Here is a 21144-nt window from a genome sequence, read left to right on the forward strand (position 1 = left end):
TATTAGTTACAGGTGTACAATATGGTGATTCAGTGCCTTCCATGATTTCTGATGAGAAGTCAGCTGTTATTGACAATACCATGGAGGTGATGAGTTTTCTTCTTATTGCCATTGAGATTCTCTCTTTGTGTTTTGTTTTTGGCAATGTAACTCTGATATGTGTCAGTGTGAATTCCTTTGAGTTTATCCTACTTGGAGTTTGTTGTTCTTCTTGGATGTATAGATTAATATTTTTCATCACATTTAGAAACTTTTGTTCTGTTTGTGGATTTAATAGCAGGAGGCTAAGGTGGGGTGTGCTACTTGCTGTTTCCACTTTTCCAGTGGGGAGGGGACCATGTGTAGGTGCACTGAGGTGGATGGCCATGATGTGTAGAGTTGGGGGAGTAGGGGGAGCTGATAGGGCAGAAGACATTCAGGGGGCCCAAGACATGGGGGGACTGCTGAGCAGTGCAGAGGTCCTTTCCATTAAGTGACCAGGATTGTCAAGTGGCATTGAGTCTGGTGTGAAAGTACTTGATCCCTTCCCTCCCAGCTTGGAGGAGTTTGCCCAGAGCCATCAGGAGTGTGAGGTGGCCACTGGCCCACTGAGGCCCACTCAGTGTCCTTCCCTGTCATCCCTTACTCCTGTCCTAGGCAGAGGAGCCCAGGACAGGTGGAAGAACCACTCTACTTCCTTCTGTTGAAGCTCAGTTCTGTGGACAGAAGCTGGCTCAGGCAGGGCCAGCGGCAGCAGGGGATGGTCACAGAGCAAGTGTTGAGTGCTTGGTGGTTGAGAAATATAGCTAGGCCCAGAGTGGCAGCAGCACTGAGTGGGTGGGGTGGCCAGGGGCTAGAAATGTGAGGCCGAGGTCTATGGCCCTGAAGCCCTCCTGATATGGGGTTGGGGCAGCAAGCAAGTTGGAAGGACAGAGATGTATTGGGCTACGGTGGATGGGGTGGGAACCTGGGGTTCAGAGCTTGCGGCGGTTCACCCATTTGCAGGTACCTTTGTACTAGAAGCCCACTGTCTTCATCAGCTTGTCTGCCTCTGTGGGGTCTTGACGGCTATAAACAAACACATGAGATGGGATGGGCTGAGGCTTCTTGTGCCCAGTCTTGTGTGGCAGTGGTGTGAAGATCCATCACGCTTCTCAGAGCTTGTCACTGTGTTGGAAGTGCATCTGGTTCCCATGGGAGACGTTCAGGATAAGGTGCTCATGGGCACTGGGGAACTTCACGTTCTCGTATTTTGCTATAGGTCAGGTCCAGCTCTGACTCCAGAGGCTTGAAGAACATGCTGGGATTCTTGGTCATCATCTGGATGTACACGGCTTTGTTATGCTTGCACTGCTGCTGGAAGATGTTGCTGGCCACATCCCAGAACTGCAGATGCACCTCAACCTTGTGCTTATTCAGGCCTTTACAGCAGTGCAGGATAAAGGGCAACTTGTCCCACCTCTTGTTCTTCACATAGAGGACAGTGGCCCCAAAGGTGGCTGTGGTGGGCCCGCAGAGCACTGTGGGGTCATCAAGGTACCCTTTGGTGGACTCACCCTCTCCCTTGGGGTTCCCCACATTCTAGTCCAGGACTACTTTATTTGCCTGCACTTCTGAGATATGCTTTGACACCTTGAACTTCTCCTCATGGACATCATTGAGATCAGGGGAGGCCAGCTTCTTCATGGTCACCAGACACACTATCTGCAGGAGGTGGTTCTGTATTACATCCCAGATGATCCCAAATTCATCAAAGTACCTGCGGCACCGCTTAATGCCAAAGGGCTCCTTTAAGGTGAGGATGACACAGGCAAAGTTGTCCTGGTTCCAGATAGGGCTGATGATCCTGTTGGCAAACCTCAGCACCATGAGAGGTTCTGGACCATCCCCTGGCCCAGGTAATGGTCAATGCGGTAGATCTGGTTCTCTGAGAACACGGAGAAGATGTGGTTGGAGAGCCGTTGGAGCTTTGAGGATATCTCCTGAAGGGCTTTTCCACACAGACATGGTTCCAGCCTGTTTGCTCTGGCCCATGCAGGTGTCATGGAGGTTCTTGGTGACTGCCTCATAGACAGTGAGTGGGGCAAGGCCAGGTAGGAGAGGTGGTTGGCCTGCGGCCTCTAGGGGAGGGCATTCATGTAGCTGTTGAGGCACTCGTAGGTGGCAGTGTTGTCATACTGGTGAGCCACATAGGAATTGCAGGCAAAGAACTCCTTGGGCTTCTCCTCTGGGGTGGCTTTGAAGAAAGGTTCACTCTGTTTTCATACGTCTGCCACTGAGGTGGGAGCGGGTGGAGCCCATGACGAAGGTGTCTTTGGGCAGAAGGCCATCCTAGAACAGCCACCAGATGGTGGGGTAGATCTTGGTTAACTTGCCCCATAATGACAAAGATATGTGTATTGGATTGATGGAAGGCATTGCCCTGTACGGCTCTTTCCTCAGGATCTCACATACTTGGGCCCAGCTTAGGGCCATCCGCTCTGCCATAATGCTCTCTGTGCCTCACCACCAGTAAACATCTTGCTCACAACAGGGGAGTTCCTGGTAGGTTCCCTAGGCTGTGCCCCACCCCACCCCACCCTTAAATGGTTGGGGTGGCTATGGTTCTGAGCTGATGCCTCATGCAATGTGTGTGGGCAAAGCCTCAGCATCCCCTCCCCACTGGGGATGTGAGGGGAGGCCTCATGTTTAGAAACTTTTTGGTCTTCTAAAATATTTTTTCCTCCCCTTTTCTCTATTCTCCTTTTGGTATTCTATTATGTGTATAATGGAGCACTTGGTGGTGCGTCACAGTTTTCTAAGGCTTTGTTCATTTTTGCCATCTTTCTCCTTTTCCTCAGGCTAGATAATCTGTGTTAACTTATCTTGAGGTTCATTGATCTTTCCTCTTGTGGCTCAAATCTGCTGTTGAGCCCCTCCAGTGAATTTTTTTTTAGGTATTGTGCTTTTCAACTCCAGAATTTCTCTCTGGTTCTTTTCATAATTTCTATCTCTCTATTGATATTCTCTATTTGGTGAGGCACTGATAACATACTGTCCTATAGATTTTAGTCATGGTTTCCTTTGCCACGTAGGTTTTGTTTTGTTTTTAAAGATTCTATTTATTCATGAGAGACACACACAGAGAGAGAGGCAGACACATAGGCAGAAGGAGAAGCAGGCTCCATGCAGGGAGCCTGATGTGGGACTCGATCCCGGGACTCTGGGATCATGCCCTGAGCTGAAGGCAGATGCTCAACTGCTGAGCCACCCAGACGTCCTGCCTTTACCACTTTGAACATATTTAAAATAGCTGACTTAAAGTCTCTGTCTAGGGGCACCTGGGTGGCACGGTCAGTTGAGTGTCCAACTCTTGGTTTCAGATCTGGTAGTGATCTCAGGGTCATGGGATTGAGACCTGCCTCAGGCTCCATGCTCAGTGAAGAGTCTGCTGGAGTTTTTTTCTCCTTCTGCTCCCCCCCTCCACCATGTGCATGCTCTCTCTCTCTCAAATAAATAAATCAATTAAAAAAATAAAGCCTCTAATATAGATGGCCATCAGACACATGAAAAGTTATTCAATATCACTCATCATCAGGGGAATGCAAATCAAAACTAATAAGATATCACCTTACACCTGTCAGAATGGCTACAATCAAAAACACAAAAAAAACAAGTGTTGGTGAAAATATGGAGAAAAAAAAAGCCTCATGCTCTGTTGAGGGGAATGCACTGCATACCTGGTGTGGCTACTGTGGAAAAATAGTATGAAGTTTCCTCAAAAAATAAAAAAATAGAACTATGCTATGATTCAGTAATCACACCACTAGATATTTACCCAAGGAATACAAAAACACTTATTTCAAAATGATATATGCACCCCTATGTTTATTGTGGCATTATTTACAATAGCCAAATTATGGAAGCAGCCCAAGTTCCAGCAATAGATGAATAAAGATGTTATATACACACACACACACACACACACACACACAATAGAATAGTATTCAGCCATAAAAAGAATGAAATCTTGCCATTTGCAAGAACACGGGTAGAGCTGGAGAGTAAAATGGTAAGCGAAATAAGTCAGAGAAAGGAAAAACTGTAAGATTTCATCCATATGTGGAATTTAATAAAGAAAATAAAGGAAAAAAGAGAAAGATACAGCACGAAAAAGATTCTAAACTCTAGGGAACAAATTCATTACGGGGGGGCAGGGGGATGAGTGAAATAGGTGAACTGGAGGAAGAGTATACTTATCGTGATGAGCACTGAATAATGTATAGAACTGTTGAATCACTATATTGTACACCTGAAACTAAATAACATACTGTATGTTAACTATACTGGAATTAAAATTAAAAACTGGGATGCCTCAGTGGCTCAGTTGGTTAAGCATTTGCCTCTGGCTCAGGTCATGATCTCAGGATCCTGGGATCGAGCCCCAAGTCAGGCTCCTTGTTTAGTGGAGAGTCTGCTTCTCCCTCTCCCTCTGCCTCTGCCCCTCCCCTGGCTCATGAGCAAGCATGTGCGTGTTCTCTCTCTCTCAAAAACAATTTTAAAAACTTAACCCCCCCTCCCAAAATAAAGAAAAATAAACTCATTAAAGTTAAAATTGAAAAAAGAAAAAGAAAATCTATGTCTAATAAGTTCAAAATCTAGCCTTCAGGACAGCATCTAGTCACTGAAATGGGCCATACTGTGTATATGAGCCATGCTTTCTTATTTCTTTTCAGGATATATATATATGTATATATATATATATATATATTCCCCCCCACCTTTGAAAACCAGATCCTCTAGAGAACATAATATGGCAACTTTGAATATCAGATGCCACCACCAGCACCAGCACCCCAACCCCTTTCAGGGTTTGTTGCTACTGTTGTTTGTATATTTGTTTGTTCAATGACTTTCCTGAACCAGTTCTGTGAGGTCTATAATTCCTCAGTGTGCAGCCACCGATGTCTCTGCTGGGTTAGCATAATGGTCAGCTAGCGATTGGACAGAGATTTCCTTAAACACCTTGAGCTAGAAAATCTTCCACTTTTGACCAAGAAGCTCTGTGTGTTGATGTATCCCTTCAATGTTCAAACAATTTACAGCATTGTCTTAGTCTTTACTTCCTGCTTGTATAGGACCTCAAGGTCAGCCAAAAGTGAGAGATCGGGGCCTTCCGGTCTTTCTAGACCATGTACGTCATCTTTTAGACCCTGGGAAATTATACCAGAGCTTTTCAAATTCCCCTCTGTACATCCAATTTCTCAGATCTCCCTTTTAGGTCTTTGGCTGGGCTCATGTTTGCCCCAACTGGTATTGCAGTCTTTGGCAGCTGTGAGGCTAAGCAACTGAGCCTGATTATATTTGACAAATGCCCTGGGAATAGGGGTTTTCCCAAGTAGAGAGCTCCAACTTGGATTCAATAAAAACACCCCGTAAATCAAGCTTTTCCAGTGAATTACCATACAGTCCAAACAGTGATAATACTTGGGGGGCATAACCTTTGAGGTTCCCCTAACCCAACCTGTCCGCTCCAGCAGCTTCAAGGCTGCTGTTTTTCAAGGCTCCTATGGAGTTGAGGCTAAAGGGATGGCAGTAGGCCAAGTCAAAACACCACAAATCCCACTGTTCTTACCAAAGTTGATCAGTTTCTCTTGGATAAAACCCCTCTTCAGATTGTTGTTAGCTTTTGGCTAATATCTAGAGTTCTGGAAAAGTTGATTTTTTATAATCCTGCTAATATTTGTGTCGCTTTTATGGAAGAATGGATTTATAGAACTCCTTACTCCACCATTCCAGAAGTCCCTCCACTCTGGTTAGAGATCATGTCTAAGATCAGGCTTGCTCAGGTGTTAACTAATAAGAAGGTATTCACTGGAAATAGGATTAAAGTACTGCCCTTGTCCTACAAGTCTCTGGATTTAAAAACAAAAAGACACTTTAAAGGAAGGAAAAAAAAGGATCTATAGGAATCATTCCAAGATACTGGGGTGACATGGGGGCCCATGGTAAAAGTCAGTGGGCTGTCAGGACTCACACCCTGATCCCTGACACCTAGCCCATTGATCTCTTGGCTGCTTCCCCTAGGAGATGCCTTTTTCAGGAGAAGGCAGATGCCATGTTTTGAGTACTTCATCAAAGCTACAATTTTCATACTTATGATACTCACACTCGCCAACAAAAAAAATGATCTTATTTCCACTTTACATATGAAGAAACTGAGGCTCACAGGAGTCAAGTAACACAACCAACGTTCATGAGTGATGGAGAGGGGATCCTATTCCAGAGTGTAAGCTATTCCAGGGTCACCAAACCCAATGCCCTAACCCACTGGTTAGCAATGGTGTGGGTAGGGAGGCAATTTATGAGGGTGCCCATCATGACAATTTTGAGCACAAAAGGTTGGAATTGCCCTTTTAGCCCTCTTTCCCAGGGGATACCTCCCCACCAGTCATGGAGCAAGGAACAATAGAAAAATAATAAGTATGGCTTGTCCTAACATGAGCACCTGCTGAGGTGGGCTCCCGGGTCAACTCCTCTCTCATTCAGGAGCCAGAGCTTCCTGGCAGTCCCCTCAAACCAACGGTGGCCAGGGCAAAGCCTGGCTGTGATGTCAGGGCTGGAAGCATAGAACTATCCCCCTCATATGCTCAGAACAAAGTCCACAGGCCTAAGAGTCGGAGCCCCACCCAGTCAGTCCACTGCAAGCCTAGGGTGTGTCTATAGAGGACAGAGGTATGTTCCCAAATGCCCCAGCATCCCGGCAGCCCACAGGTCCATCCATCCCCCATGACTGCGGCAAAGGGGATATACTCATTACAGAATACTTTACAAAAGATACATTTTATTTTGACACCTCAGAAATTGGCAAGGAAATAAGCACAGCAACAACAGTACAGGCTCGTGTGCAGAAACATCTGCAGATATGTGATCTCACTGGGATCTCACAATCACCCTGCAAGGCAGGCAGGGTGGGTAACCACTGATCCACTTTACGGAGGACTTGTCAGAGGGGACCCAGCTTTCACACAGGAGTATAAACATTCCACCCAGATGCCTCCCTGTGTCTGGTCCAGGCTCCTCAATACCCCAGGGTGGGCTGGGCTTCCACCAGCTACATGCCAGTATCTTAACTTCCTCCCCGATAAAACCAGGGATCAGGCTGCTCCATCTCTGAATAAAGGCCTTTCTCATTGACACGACCTATATGTACCTAGCAAGCATTGCTAGGTCTGTCCTATGGTGCTGTACCAAGTGGCCAGCCAAAAGCCTTGGCAAGCCCTGGGCACAAATGAACCACTTTCTATAGCCAGGAATGCCACCAGGGAGATAGTTCTAGTGTGGGCAGAAAAAGGGGGTCCTCGTTTCTCCACTGGCCCCAATCTGTCGGGGAGGGGGAAAGAGTCATTGCCTCCTCTCTCTGCTATCCTTGTTGTTGACCAGCTCTTCTGACTATTCTCCAGAAGGCGAGTGGACCTGCACCTCCTCCCTCTGCAGAGGCCAGGCTCGGAGCTAGACCCAATCTGCCATCCGCATCAGGAGGCCCTCTCCAGTCCTCGGAGTAGGAGGGCCCCGAACAGGCACCATGGTCTTGATCTCCCAGCGACATACAGGGCACTTTGCAGAGTCCCTGAAGACCCTCCAGGCGCAGTAGCTGCAGAAGTGTGTGTGGCCACAGGGAATCAGGCAGGTGTTGGCAGCATGGTGGAAGCAGATGATGCACCCCTCCCCTGCTGTGGCTGGAAAAGGGGACAACACCAGTTGGGGCACATGGGGGCAAACAGCAAGCAGCCTACCCACGCTATAACTTAGGGCAGAGAACCACACAGTCCTATTCTGAAGATTACCTCATGAGAAAATGCTCTCAACATAATCAAATGAAAAAAACCTGGGGGGGGGGGGGGGCCGCTTGGGTGGTCAGTCGGTTAAGTGTCTGCCTTTGGATCAGGTTGTGATCCCAGGGTCCTGAGATTGAAGCACTGAGCTCCCTGCTCAGCGGGGAGTCTGCTTTTCCCTCTGCCCCTCCTGCTCCCTCTCCTCCTGTTCCTTTTCCCCAAACCTCTCTCAAATAAATGAAATCTAAAACAAACAAACAAACAAAAAAGAAAACAACTGGGAAGAAAGCCATAATGTACGTACAAAAGTTCAACTTTGAAAAAAGGAAAACAGAGCACAATTTCCCATAGAAATATGACTACAAAATAGTAGGAGAAAATCCACCTAAGAGGTCACGGGTGATTTTTCTTTTTTTTTTTTTTAACTTCCATATATATTCTTTAATATTTATTTTATTTCTGTTTGGCAAATTTTTTATTATGAACATGGACTGCTTTTTAAAGCAGGGACAAAATCACATTATTTGTTCATGAATGTGCTCTTGTAATTTGTAAAGTTAGTGAATGTTCTAGAAGGCAGAGCTGTTAAGTTGCTTTTAGGTTTCCCATAGGCAGCACCCAATCTTTTGACGTAAAGCCTGCGGGAGACATTGTGAGACTTGGAAAGACTTTAGTGACCTTCCAGAGCTGGGGCCTCCCCTGGTGCCTCTGGTGCTGGAGTCCTGGGGAGTCCCTGGTGCTGGGGGAAGCCACTCACCTTCAGGCTGCAGAGTCTCATCACCAACGGCCCGTGGCATGGTTGAGGGGAAGGCACTGGCTGTGGGATCTGAGGCAGAGAGGGAGACTTAGGGCCCAGGGAAAGCAAAGCCAGGGTGCTCCCACAGTCCCTTCCCAGCTCTTGAGGTAACTGCATGGGCTTTCTTTCCTGGGTTACAGTGCTGGAGCTCCCCACTGATCTTACCGCCCCAACCATCCCCTCCCCAGTTTAACCCAGCAGAGACTTTGTGAGGCTGTAGATCCTTTTTTCTAAACCACCCCACCCTTCTTTTAGACACCTCCTCTTTGCCCTATTATCACTGCCTGACTGGAGAACCTCAGCCTTACCTGCCTTCCTAAACCCAGATGTGCACTAAAATCCCCCAGGTGGTGGGGAAAACAGGTGCTTGGGCCCACGCCAGACCAACCAAAACAGGTGTGTGGGGGGAGGGGGGCGGTGAGACCTCAGCAGCTGTGACAAGTGATTTTAAAAACGGAGGAGAGAATGGACTGCTTGTATAGGTCGTGGAGGAGCACAGGAACCCCAATATTTCCTTTTATGGGTGTTTCCTGTATCCACTCTCCCTGAAATCCACTCTCCTTTCAGGTGGCTAGACGGAGGGTTCCTGTTTCCCTACCCATTGACGGAATGGCTCACTTTACCCCCACTGCACAACCAGTCTTCCTGTGCACCTCTAACCCTCACACTTATGTTCCCTTTGCTTGCCACCCTTGACTCTTGTGAACTACTTAGGGGCAAAACCTGGTCCCCAATCTCTCCCTTTGTGAAACCCCCCTTTAACGGATGTTTGGAATGCTAGTCATATCTTAGCGTTCTCTAGGGACAAGGCTGCTCTCCCTTTGACTGGGTCTTGTCCATCTGGCATCCCCAGCGCCCATCTTCATACCTGACGCTGGGCAGGAGCTGACGCAACAACCATACATGAAAACCTGAGCGATCTCCCCACCCCACCCCACCCCCACCCCCGGCTGTGTGTGTGTGGGGGGGGGTGCCACCCGAGCCTCCACCTCCCACCCCGGGGCGGCGCCTGGGTCCCGCCGCCTCACCCAGCAGCTCGATGGCCTTGGTGGTCCCGTACACGTCCATCACGGCCCAGAGCGGGGCGCCCGTGAGCACACCCTTGCGCAGCAGGAGCCTGGGGCCCGCGTTGACCGTGGCGAAGAGCCGGCCGCGCCGGGTCACCCAGAAGCGGACTACGTCCCCGGCCAGCGCGCAGCCCTCGGGCAGCACGGCCGCCCACGTCGGGCTCTGCTGCTCCAGGTCCGGGCACACGAAGGGCGGCAGGCTGGGCGCGGACACCCGCGCGGGGTCCAGGCGCGTGAAGCCCACGCGGAGCCCGCCGCACCAGCCGCTCTCGTGCCGCAGCACGCGCAGCGCCACCCGCTCGCCCGGCCGCACCGGCCGCTGGCTGAACACGATGCCGTCGTGGAACGTGGCGCGCCTGCGCGCGGTGCTCCCGCGGGCGTCCAGCCGCACCTGCGCGCCCTTGGCCTCCAGGTGGAAGCGGAGGGTCTCCCGCGGCGCCTTGGGGTCTGCGGGGAGGCGGGGCAGAGTCAGCGCGGCCCGGGCCGGACCACCCGCTCGGCCGAGTCCTCTGCCCCCCGCCCCGCCCCGCCCCGCCCCGCCCCCATTCAGGGGACCTCGGGAGAGCTGATGAAGCCTGAGGAGGAACCTGCTTTGCGTGCCTGGGGTGCGAGTTCCATCGCGAAATTCAGATGCTGTAAAAATGAAAGGAACCCCTGCCCGTGCTGGCTCTCGATACCTGGTAATGGTTATTGGCATTAAGTAGAGCAGGTTTTAGAACAGTAGCTATAATATGATCCAGGTTTTGTTCGACACATATATGTTTAATATACACATATATTATGTTTAATATGCACATATATATTCTATCTGTATCTAGAAACAATCTGAGAGGAGACGGGCTTGCTAATTGTGCTTAGCTTGTGGAGATGGGTCCTGGTATTGGTGCTGTTTTCCTCTCTGTCTGACTTTATGGTTGTCCCACAGAGAACCTGCACCATATTGTGAAGGCCATGGTCCACAGAGAGGGTGACTCCCTTTTCCTAGGAGAGAAAGGAATCCAATGGCTCCTGCACAAGGGGAGGTAGCGGGAGGAGGCATAGGCTGGAGAGGGAGTCCCAGGTCTGCCGCCCAGAATCCTGGACTGGGCCAGCCAAGCCCCAGGGCTGGGTTTTACAATCAGGGGACTTCCCAACCCCACTCCACTTGGCAGCTGGGAGGGGAAGTTCCCTCCTGGGCAGCCCTTCCTCTCAAGCCTCAGGCCTGAGCCTGGAGGAAGCTGGTGAGCTTCCTGCACTGAGCCAGTGCTACGCCTCTCCTCTCTCTCCTCCCCCCCTCCCCTCCTGTCCTGCTCTTTCTGGGTTGGAAGATGGAAGCTGGAAATGGAAGGGAATTCCATTGGAACTTGAACTAGACCCCAACCCAAAAAGCAGGCCCCTGCCCTCCTGGATCTTACCAGTTTTCCCAGCCACACTTCTCTGACTACTCACAAGCCTGCAAGATTCCAGAAGGTCAGAAGGAGGAGAGGCTAAATCTGGTCAGGTACAAGGGATACCCTTGAGGTGATAGGGAATCTGTCTCTGATGGATTCAGGCCAAAGGCAAGCCTACCATGGTTCTCTCACATGAGGCATTAGGGACAAGCACTCACTGTGGCCTTGGGGACCTCTGAACACGCTCATAGGGCCTTGCTATCCAAGTTCACTCCTCCCTCACCCAAGCCCCCTGCACAACGTTCATCCCCTTCTGGAATATCTTCATCTCTCCCTTCCTTCCTGATGGTCTGCCCAGATGCCTTTTCCTGGAGGCTTTGCACAAACAAGGGAGAGTCCCTGGATAGGCATAGACAGTGACCAGGAGCCAGAGTCAAGGGCCCTGACATCGTATGGATTGTCTTTGGGCCCACTGCAGAGTCGCTGAGGAATCCAGAAGGCTCTATGGAGGGCAGCCAGGACTGATACCCAGATGCTAATTGCTGTTGCCTACTGCCTCTCTTGGTACAGGTCTCCTTATCCACCAATGGGATCAATATGTTTGGCCTGCCAAGGACCTGCCTAGAGATCCTAAATGTGAGGAGTTAACTACCCCCTGAGACAGGTGTCACAACTTTTGGATGTCTCCCCTCCCCACCCCACACCCCGAGGCTGATTCAAAGAGAATCTTTGCAGTAAGTCTCTTGGAATCTAAGTGACTGAGGGTCAGCCCTCTGCTCTGCAAGGACGTCCCTGGATCTTTATTATCCTCCTGGCCACCCCTCCAGCCATCAAAGCCCTTGGGTGCCAGGCACGCATTACCCCTTACAGCTTCTTTCACTCCTCCCACAGCCTGAAGGGAAGCACTCAGAAGGAACTGAGTTTGGGGTGGTTCTGCACATCTCCACAGTGAGGAGCAGAGGAGCCGGAGCCCAGCTCCTGCCCCTGCACTCCTACGCTGCCTCCTTTGTGGCACTGCCATGACCTGGAATCCAAAACACAGTTGCCACAGTAGCAGCTACAGTGGCTTGGTCCCCACCCTCCTTACCACCTTCTTTCCCACGGAGCTCTGGGTGCTACCTGCTACTTCTGTGTGAGGCTTCTGTGCCCCTGGGGAGCCAAGGGCTGAGACTCCAGGCTCTCTGCCTGGGAGGGAGCGGGGCTCTGAGATGCAATCCTGGTGTCTGGTGGTAAAAGACCAGGCTCTCCATCCCCTGTCCTGGATGCTAAGGGAACACTGTGCTTTCAGGTGAGGCTCTCAGAGAACTATTGTGCCTGGCAACCTTTTGGTTTGTGCTTCTAGCAGTCCCGTAAGCTTGTGGGCAGGGTGAGTTGCATTGGCCCTGGCCTGCAGATGAAGGAACTGAAGCCCTAGGGGAAAAGTGATTCTCCCAAGGTTCCACAGCCTCCCCTCTCATTCTTGCATCCCCGGTCTAGGGACCAAGCTTGGGGCTCCCACTTACCAGCCTCGGAGCAGAGCTGGGCTCCCATCAGCCTGGGGTCCTCGGGCACAGGTCCCTGGGTCTGGAAGGAATTGTCTGGAGAAGACCAGTGGACAGGTTTCCAAAGACTCAGCAGGTCCCCTCGTTATGGGCAGGATCATGTTACAAGGTTGATGATTAATTAGATGTGGCTGTCACGAGTTATGATACCCAGGGAATTTCCTGATGACTGCGCCTGGCTCACAGCAGAACTGCCACAGCTGGCCGACCGACGGAAAGGAAGCAGGGACTCGGGAGATGGCCTGAGTAGGATTTAGGATAGACTCCCTCACTTCTGACCAGCTGTTCTGAGCCCCACTGTGCGTTATGATCGCCTGAGGCACATTAGTAAGTACTTATGCCCAGACTGCTCCCAGAGACTCTGATTGCAGTGGCCTGGGGGTCGGGGGTGGTCCAGCATCAGTCATTTTTAAAGGCACCCAGGATGATTCTAATGCACAGTCAGGGTGGAGATTCTACTGCTACAGACCCGGGCACACAGGCGGTGCCTAATCAGTGTTGCTGAAGTGGACTGAATTGAATTAGCTGCATCCCAGGACCTATGAAGTTGCCCCAGCCCTGGGTCTTAGGCAGAGGGAAAAGGAGAAAATCGGGCAGAATGGGAGAGGTCTTGATTGCTCCCCCAACCCTGCTGGAGCTGGAATTCCGCTCTCCAGAATCCGCTGCAAAACACACATAGTCCCACCAGGAGGTCATGCCAAAGGCCTGGCTCCTGGTATGTTGGCTCTGGCTGCGAAGTGAAAGATCTGGGGCATCTGGCCGTTTCCATCTGTAGAGCAATTGACTCTTGATCCTCAGGTGATCTCAGGGTTGTGAGTTCAAGCCTTATGTTGGGTGTGGTGTCTATTTAAAAACAAAACAAGTCAGAGATCTTTCGCCCTCTCCATTTTTATAGGAAAACTGAGGCTAGGGCAGTCCCGGTGGCTCAGTGGTTTAGCGCCACCTTCAGCCCAGGGCCTGATCCTGGAGACCTGGGATAGAGTCCCATGTTGGGCTACCTGCATGGAGCCTGCTTCTCCCTCTGCCTCTCTCTGTTTCTCATGAATAAATAAGTAAAATTTTTAAAATAATAAATAAAATGCTGATTGGCTCAGAAGGTGTAGGACTCTGGCTAAGATATTCCTTTTTTTTTTTTAAGATTTTATTTATTTATTAATGAGAGGCACAGACAGAGAGAGAAGCAGGCTTCATGCAAGAAGCCCAATAACTTGATCCTGGGTCTCCAGGATCACACCCTGGGCTAAAGGCAGGCACTAAACCGCTGAGCTATCCAGGGATCCCCTGAGATGTTCCATTTCTAACAAGGTGTTTCTATGGAACCCACTTTAGGTGGCAAGGCCTCGGGTTAGCTCAGAGGCTTGTGAGTTCCCTGGCCCCCACCCCCAGGCTGAGCCCTTCCCAAGACCCCAGATTAAGGCCGTGATCAGTGAGTACTCTGAACTCAGCGAAGGGATACATGTCCCTGGAGCAGTTGGAGACAGTGGTGCTGCTGACCGGGCCAAGGAGGCTGTGGAGATGGGAAAGGATGGAGGATCTGGAGACCCAGGTTCTGCCTCCTGTGTTTTCTTGCCTTCCCCTGCCCTCCCTGGGCCCTGGTGTCCCCGTGTGTAAAGCAAGAAGCCAAAATAAGCTGGTCTGTTGGCCCCTCTAGCCCTGACATGCCGTGACTTTAGTCTTGGCAATGGAGAGATGACATCAGTCTGGCCCCAGTTGCCCTCAGAAGATGTTGCCTGGACCCTGGACCTTCTCTTTCACACCACACCCCTGGCCAGGCTCCCTCTGTTTCCCCCTCTAGAAGTAATCTTCCAAAGGCCAAAGGCAAACTGGTGAGAAAAGTCAATAGCAATCACAGCGAGTTCAACGTTGGTGGTTCCAGCTAGTCTAGTCTGAGGTAAAGGCCCCTGCTGGTCCAACCTGAGGGATTCAGGCTTAAGGCATTGCCTTATCTCTGGGCAGTGCTGGGGCCCCAAATTCCCTCCTCCCTCCTCCCCCACTCTGGCTTTACCTGCATCATTGGCTGCCTTGGATAGTGACCAGAGGGCTGGAGCCAGGATCACGTGTTGATAAACCAACCTTATAAAAGAAGTGATTATGGAAGCTTATCAGGGAAATCAGGTCCCCTCAGCCCTGGTGGAAAATTATCTGGCAAGCTGTAGACATCAGGCTACCTGATGCCAATGGCTGATGCGGTATAGTTCCATCTGCAGGAACTCAGGGGGAGTAGGCATTCTGAGGAACTGCCATCCCACCTCGGGCCTGACATCTAAGGCTCAGGGGTGCCCAAGGCAGCACCTCCGTCACACACTCAGTGTTCTAAGTCCAGTACTGTATTTTTTTAAAGCTTATATTTATTTACTCATGAGAGACACACACAGAGAGGCAGAGACATAGGTAGAGGGGGAAGCGGACTTCCTGCAGGGAGCCCGATGTGGGACTTGATCCCAGGACCTCAGGGTCACACCCTGAGCCAAAGGCAGACACTCTACCACTAAGCCATCCAGGTGCCCCAGACCAATACTGTATTAACTTGCTAATCCTCATGGTTATTTCTCAAAAATATCTGTTCATTATAATGATCCCCATTTTACAAACTGGGAAACCGAGGCACAAAGAAGGGAAGCAAGTTGTTCACCATCACAAGTCAGTAAACTTCGAATCAGGACTTGGCCTTGGGCCTCTGTCTCAAGAGAAGTACGTTAACCCCTGTGCTACTGTAACGGAACCAAGCCAATAAAAGCTGACAGAGCTTCTGCAGTAAAGAAAGATAGGCTATTTGTTGGTGTGGCACCAGCCAGGAGAACGCGGGGCTAATGCTTCCAGTCCTGAGTTCCCCGATGGCTTACAAGCCGGGGTTTTTAAACGATGAAAACTCAGGGTCTTGGATCATGCTGATTGATTAGGGATTATGTGGGCTCTGATATTTCCTTTCTTGATGACCCAGCATCTCCCTGACTGTTTGTGGTAAGCTGATGGTTCTGCTTCAGGGCCCTGGTTGTTCCGCTTTAGGGGCCTGGAATTGGGGGTAATTCTCAGCAGATTGCATTACTGCTGTCATCTGTAGAGTACAAGGGCAGAAATCCTACCTCCTGGAACTATCGATAAGATGCAAACTAGCATTATTATTTTTTCTTGCAAGCATGGCACATTATGTTCGTTCTCGCGGGCAGAAGAGCATCCCACGGACTTTTCGGGATGCAATGTAATCTTATTTCCTGAGGTATTTTTACAGGTCCTTACATCAGTAAGTAAGGGCTCTGGGGCTCTGGTCACAGGCAGCTAGGAGCCATATGTCTGTATCGTGGGATCTGTGGGGGCTTGCTTCCCCTCTGTCACTGTGCCCCCCCCCCATGCCTCTTCATTTAGGCCACTTTGTAGCCTTCTGAGCATATAGTGGTCCCTCCCTGTTTGTGCTGACCCCAGAGTAGGAGCTTTATGGATGATTGCTAAAGGGTTACCTGAGTGAGACAGAGGCCACCTCTCGTCGGAGACCTTCTGTCGTGTCCAAGCCACCTACACAGCAAGGCTGTGTGCATGTCTGCTCCAAAGGAGTATGACTGGCCCTTTGGAGGAGGGCAGCCTTCAGACAGTTCTTGAAGCGTCCCCTGGTGGCTATAGTCGGTACTGCAGGATGTGCTGAGCCCCTCAAAGCTAGGAGGGGCACCCCCAGGCAGGGAGGTCAGAAGGCTGAGGCTTCCAAGGCCTCTCCGCCTCCTCTCCTGTCCCCGAGCCCCCTCATAGTCCCTCATCCTTCCCCAGGGTTCCCTCACTGGCAGTCATCCCTCATCATTTGCCCAGGCTGCATCATTTCAAAGGGCTTCCAAAGAAGTGTTTCCTAAGTTGCCTCAAGTGCTCTGAGAAGCTGCTGGACAGCTGTTTCAATACCCACCATACAGCTAAGGAAGCTGAGCGCTTGTCCAGGGTCCAGGCCAACTGTGGTGGAGCAGAAATGGAAAGCCAGTGGAAGCCCAGCCCAATCTGGAGACAGCTAGGCAGCCTGGCCCCTTGTCCCTCCCACCACCAGGGCCCTGGGACCCCTACCTTATTACACTTGCCTGTGTTCAGCTGTTCCCCACTGGGTGGAAATCTCAGAGGGCAAGGGGCTGCCGAGCCTAGAAACCAGCCCCTCAATCAGGGCCATGTGCACAGTAGGTGGTCAGCGAGGATTTGTGAGTGCCAAGTAGGGCAGCGTGTCAGTGCCTCCTAACGTTGCTGGTACGCCTACCTAATGACCCAGACATGCCTCTCCTAGGTGAATGCCCAACAGGCTTGGGTGCATTTGTCCACAAAGACCGGTACGTGAATCCTCGGAGCAGTGTTATTCATAACAGCCCCAGACTAGAAACAGCCCAAATGTCCGTTGTGCTGATGCTCTGACATGCTGCTCAGATCCCGCTTCAGGACTGGAGAACTTCCGTGTGGTCAACTGAGGTTCTTGCCGCAAGGACCATAGAAGATTCATTGCAATAAAAACAAAGTACTGTTAGCCACAACAACATGGTTAAACCTCACTGATGTGATGTTGACTTAAGAGAAAATGCAAAAAGCATCCATTGCATCCCTCTACTTATATGAAGTTGAAGAACAAGCTAAACTAATTTGTGGTGTTAGAAATCAGGACAGTGCTTACCTTTGGGAATTAATGACTGGGAAGAGGGCATAAAGAAGCCTCCAGGGTGCTAGAACCGTCCTCTATCTTGAATTCATCCAGGTGGACTCTCAAACTGAATGTCAATTGTACCTTAATTACATATTGGCTACATTCCCTTCCAGCCCTAAAACTCTGATTCTGAGTAAACTGATGAATGATGGAGTATCCACACTTGGAAAATCCTCCCTAGAAGCCAGAGGGCTTAGCTAGCACTGCCGCCTGGTGGAGAGAAACGGAATTGACTGTGGGTCTGATCCCCCCGGAGGGGAGCGGTTAGGAGACCACGCAGGCTTCCACCTGCATCTTTGGACACTTGTTCCCCTTCCTGCCCACTCAATTCCTGCTGATGAGCCACCCAAAAACTCTGGGAGGCTAGCATATCCTCTGAGTCAATAGCTAGACCCCTACCCTGGGCCTCGGGGTCTGGAAGTCAGGATAGGGAGGCTAGGATGTGCCAGCGAAGCAGCCAGTCCTAGTTAGGCGTGTGCTGTTCCTTCTATCCCGCTGCCCTGTCCAGATATTCCTGGCCCTGATTCTCCTGTGGGCCGAATCCACTGCCACCACTGCCTCGCCCCCCTGGCTCCTGCCTTACCAACACCAGGGAACCTTCCATGTGCGAGTGTGGAGCCTATCAGGGGAGCCAGAGGAAGGAAGCACCCTAGGGGGCCAGTTGGGTGATCAGAGGTAAGAGAAAGGGGGAGGGGAGAGGTTTGGGTTTGTTTTCCTGTTTTCCTTCTCCCTGTGTCCCCATTTCCCCACCCACATCTGTCAGTGAGTCTGTCCTGGAAGTCTCTGGCAGCTGCCCTGGGGGTGGGTGTCATGTCTGTGTGTGTGTTCAACAAAAATTTACTGAGCACCTCCTATGTGTCAAGCACTGTACCAATTTCTCTAGAAATTGGAGAAAACTCACTTCTTGTCCCTCAGTCAATTCAAATACACCTTGATACTCTGAAAGGACCAAACTGAGGCTGGGAAAACCATGGCTTCAGCAGGGGGTTGTTACACCCAGAGAATGGGTGAAGGTTTTGTGGAGTAACAGACATTAAAACTGATTAACTGCAGGGGTGCCCAGATGGCTCAGTGGTTGAGCATCTGCCTTTGGTTCAGGTCGTGATCCTGGAGTCCCAGGATTGAGTCCCACATCAGGCTTCCTGCATGGTGCCTGCTTCTCCCTTTGCCTATGCCTCTGCCTCTCTCTGTGTGTCTCTCGTGAATAAATAAAATCTTAAAAAAATAAAAATAAAAAATAAAATTGATACTTGCAACCTAATTAGGACTTCAACAGCAAGAAAGGAAAGAAAGGCATTCCAGGAAGGAAGAACCACACATGCACACGTAGAAATGTAATTGTGCACATTGCTATCTGGTTGTATCATGTAAGATCAGGATTGCCTCTGTATCACCGAACATCCAAAAGAATAGTGACTTAAAGAAGACCTGTTCACTTCTTTTTCACGTAAAAAAAGTTGAAAGTAGACAATCTAGGGTAACCATGACAGCTCTATGGTCATAAGGAGCCCAAGATTCTCTCTACTTTTCTGCTCCACCATTCTAGCACTGGCCTCCATACTCAAGATTACTTTAGGGACCAAAAGGACTGCTGGGGCTCCAGCCAGCACATCAGCATTCCAGGTAGCAGGAAGGAGAAAGACCCAAAAGGGCATTCCTCTCAGCTAAGTCAACTCCCTATAAGCTGACTCGTTGGAAGGTTTATGTAACATTTACATTGACATTTCATTGGCCTGAATTTTGTCATGTGGCCACAACTAGCTGCAAGGGAAACTGAGGAATGTGGTCTCTATTGGGGGAGCTGCTAAAAATCAGGGTTCTCTTGTGAAGGAAGAAGGAGAAAATGCAGATTAGGTAGGCCATAAGCCCTATCTAGCCCAGTGGTAGAGTGGAACGCTGGTCCTCCAGAGTGTGGGCAGAGCTCGCAGCAAGGACCTAGATTACACTAGCCATGCTCAGGAGGGCTTGGACTTGATTCTGTAGAAAACGGAATTGCTGCAGGATTCTGAGCAGGAGCCTTGGGTCTGGGCCTGGAACAATTCACTCTGGGGAAAGATCCATCAGGCAGAGGAGCCGCAGAGGGTTGAACACAGGTGCAGAGCATCAGGAGTGATGGGTTGGGGCGGCAAGGAGGAGGCAGTGCAGGGCTGAAGAGGGTACAACAGGAGAGCCGAAGTCAAGCCTGGCAACAGTGGGAGGTGATGCCAGCTTCCCAGGGAGGGACACTCACCTGCTGAGAGCAAGTCTGGGAAGAGATCTGAGTCTAAGGCAGCTGTGAGCCATCAAGTCAGGGGGCCCAAGGGCACCTAGGAATCCAGGTGGAAGCTTGGGGAAGAGGAAGGTCTGGGCATGCAGATCTGGGAGTTGCCAGTCGTATAATGATGGATGAGATCAGTGGGGCAGGGGTGCCCAGCTGTTGAGCTGGAGGAATGGGATGGACTCTCCAGAGTTACTAGGGAGGGAAGACAACAGAGTGGGCAAGTACATAAACTCTAGAGCCAGACAGAGCTGGGTTCCAGTCTTGAATTCACCAATGAACAGCCATAACCCCCCAGGCCAGCTAATTGCCCTTTCTAAGCCTTAGCTTTCTCATCTGCAAAATGGGAACAAAGGTGCCTACCTCAATCCCTCACCACAGAAGGGCAGCCCTCCCCTTATTGGAGGGGACACCAGTGCCTTTCCTGCTGGAAGATGGGTCCCCTGGAGCCATTTGTGGGCTCCCTGGGGAGTGAGTCATGAGCACAGTGCATCTCCAGAGCTCTGAGAACCTTTGACCCAGTCTGGCCAGGGCAGCCCCTGGCTCAACCACATCTCTGGGTAAACTGATGGATTGGGCGAGGAGTTATGTATTTGCTAGGAGACAATCCAGCAGGAGGTGAGGGCGAGCCACAGAGCCTTCACTCTTTGGCTAATTCTAAAACAAAGATAATTGGCTCCTGAGTGAAAGTCCTAAAGGCATTTGAAAGATGTGCAAAAGTATGTGACATATGGTTGGCAGCATATGTTTTTAAAACCTCATTTCTTTGTTCTCAGGTGTGTTCCACAGAGATGAGGGGGCTAAACCTGGGGCTTCTGGATTAGTGAGCAGTTGCCTCTTTGGGTTAAGTCGTGCATGGAGCATGGGTTTATGGGGGGCCATTCTGAGTGTGGAGCCCATGTGTGAGCTTCCAGTCCTCTTGCAGAGTGGGATGTGCTAGTCTTAGAGCTGAAGTAAAAAGCCTCAGCTGAGCCTTCTGTTTAGGTCCAGAGGGGAACCCACTGCCTCCCCTCAAAGGCTCCAGGGATTCCAGGGTGGGGGAGGTCAGCAAAAGCCCCCATGTTTCTCCAGGCTCTTCCTTGCCCTGTTTCTTCCTTCTGCTGAAGCCTTCTTCTCCTGTCTTCTTTCCTATGGATGTTTTCTTGCCAGCAGCCAGCATACCCCAAGATAGGCTCTTTTTTCTTTCCTTTTTAAAATATATGTACTTATTTGAGAGATAGAGAAAAAAAGAAAGGAGAGGTAGAAGAGAATGTCAAGCAGATCCCCACTGAGTGCAGAGCCCAATGTGGGGCTCCACATGGGGCTGGACACCGTGACCCTAAGATCATGACCCGGGCTGAGACTAAGAGTCTGATGCTCAATGGACTGAGCCACCCAGGCGCCCCTAGGCTAGGCTTTTCTTTGGTTTTCCTCCAGGATCCCTGACACAGGTATTTGTGAGCAACAACTTTGACTGAAGCTATAGGCCCCTGCTGTGTGAGAGGAGGGAAGATGCATAGTGCAGCTGAACACAGAGAACAAAGTTAAATGAAGCTCAACCAACCACGGTTTTCAAGGATCCTCAGATATTTCCATCACCAGGACTTCTTCTTTTTAAGATTTTAGTTTTTTTGGCAGAGAGAGAGAGAGAGAGAACATGAGCAGTGGGGAGGGGCAGAGGGAG

At 50.5% G+C, this 21144-nt stretch overlaps 1 protein-coding gene and 1 pseudogene across 2 annotated transcripts in view; both read right to left on the reverse strand.

Annotated features, from left to right (window-relative positions):
* Window positions 1-953: 953 nt before the first annotated feature.
* Window positions 954-2469, reverse strand: LOC112916793 (glucose-6-phosphate 1-dehydrogenase pseudogene; annotated as a pseudogene).
* A 4313-nt stretch (window positions 2470-6782) lies between these two features.
* NEURL3 (neuralized E3 ubiquitin protein ligase 3) overlaps window positions 6783-21144 on the reverse strand; it is a 29667-nt gene continuing 15305 nt past the window's right edge. For both annotated transcript variants that reach the window (XM_072767189.1, XM_072767190.1), the window contains 5 exons: window positions 14573-14640; window positions 12529-13410; window positions 9618-10103; window positions 8551-8619; window positions 6783-7697 (listed from right to left, as the gene is read on the reverse strand). In XM_072767189.1, coding sequence (XP_072623290.1) covers window positions 7471-7697; window positions 8551-8619; window positions 9618-10103; window positions 12529-12556 — 810 coding nt within the window. In that variant the 5' untranslated portion in view covers window positions 12557-13410; window positions 14573-14640 and the 3' untranslated portion in view covers window positions 6783-7470. The remainder of the gene's footprint in view (window positions 7698-8550; window positions 8620-9617; window positions 10104-12528; window positions 13411-14572; window positions 14641-21144) is intronic.

Source organism: Vulpes vulpes, chromosome 8 (assembly GCF_048418805.1).
Source record: "Vulpes vulpes isolate BD-2025 chromosome 8, VulVul3, whole genome shotgun sequence".
NCBI lineage: Eukaryota > Metazoa > Chordata > Mammalia > Carnivora > Canidae > Vulpes > Vulpes vulpes.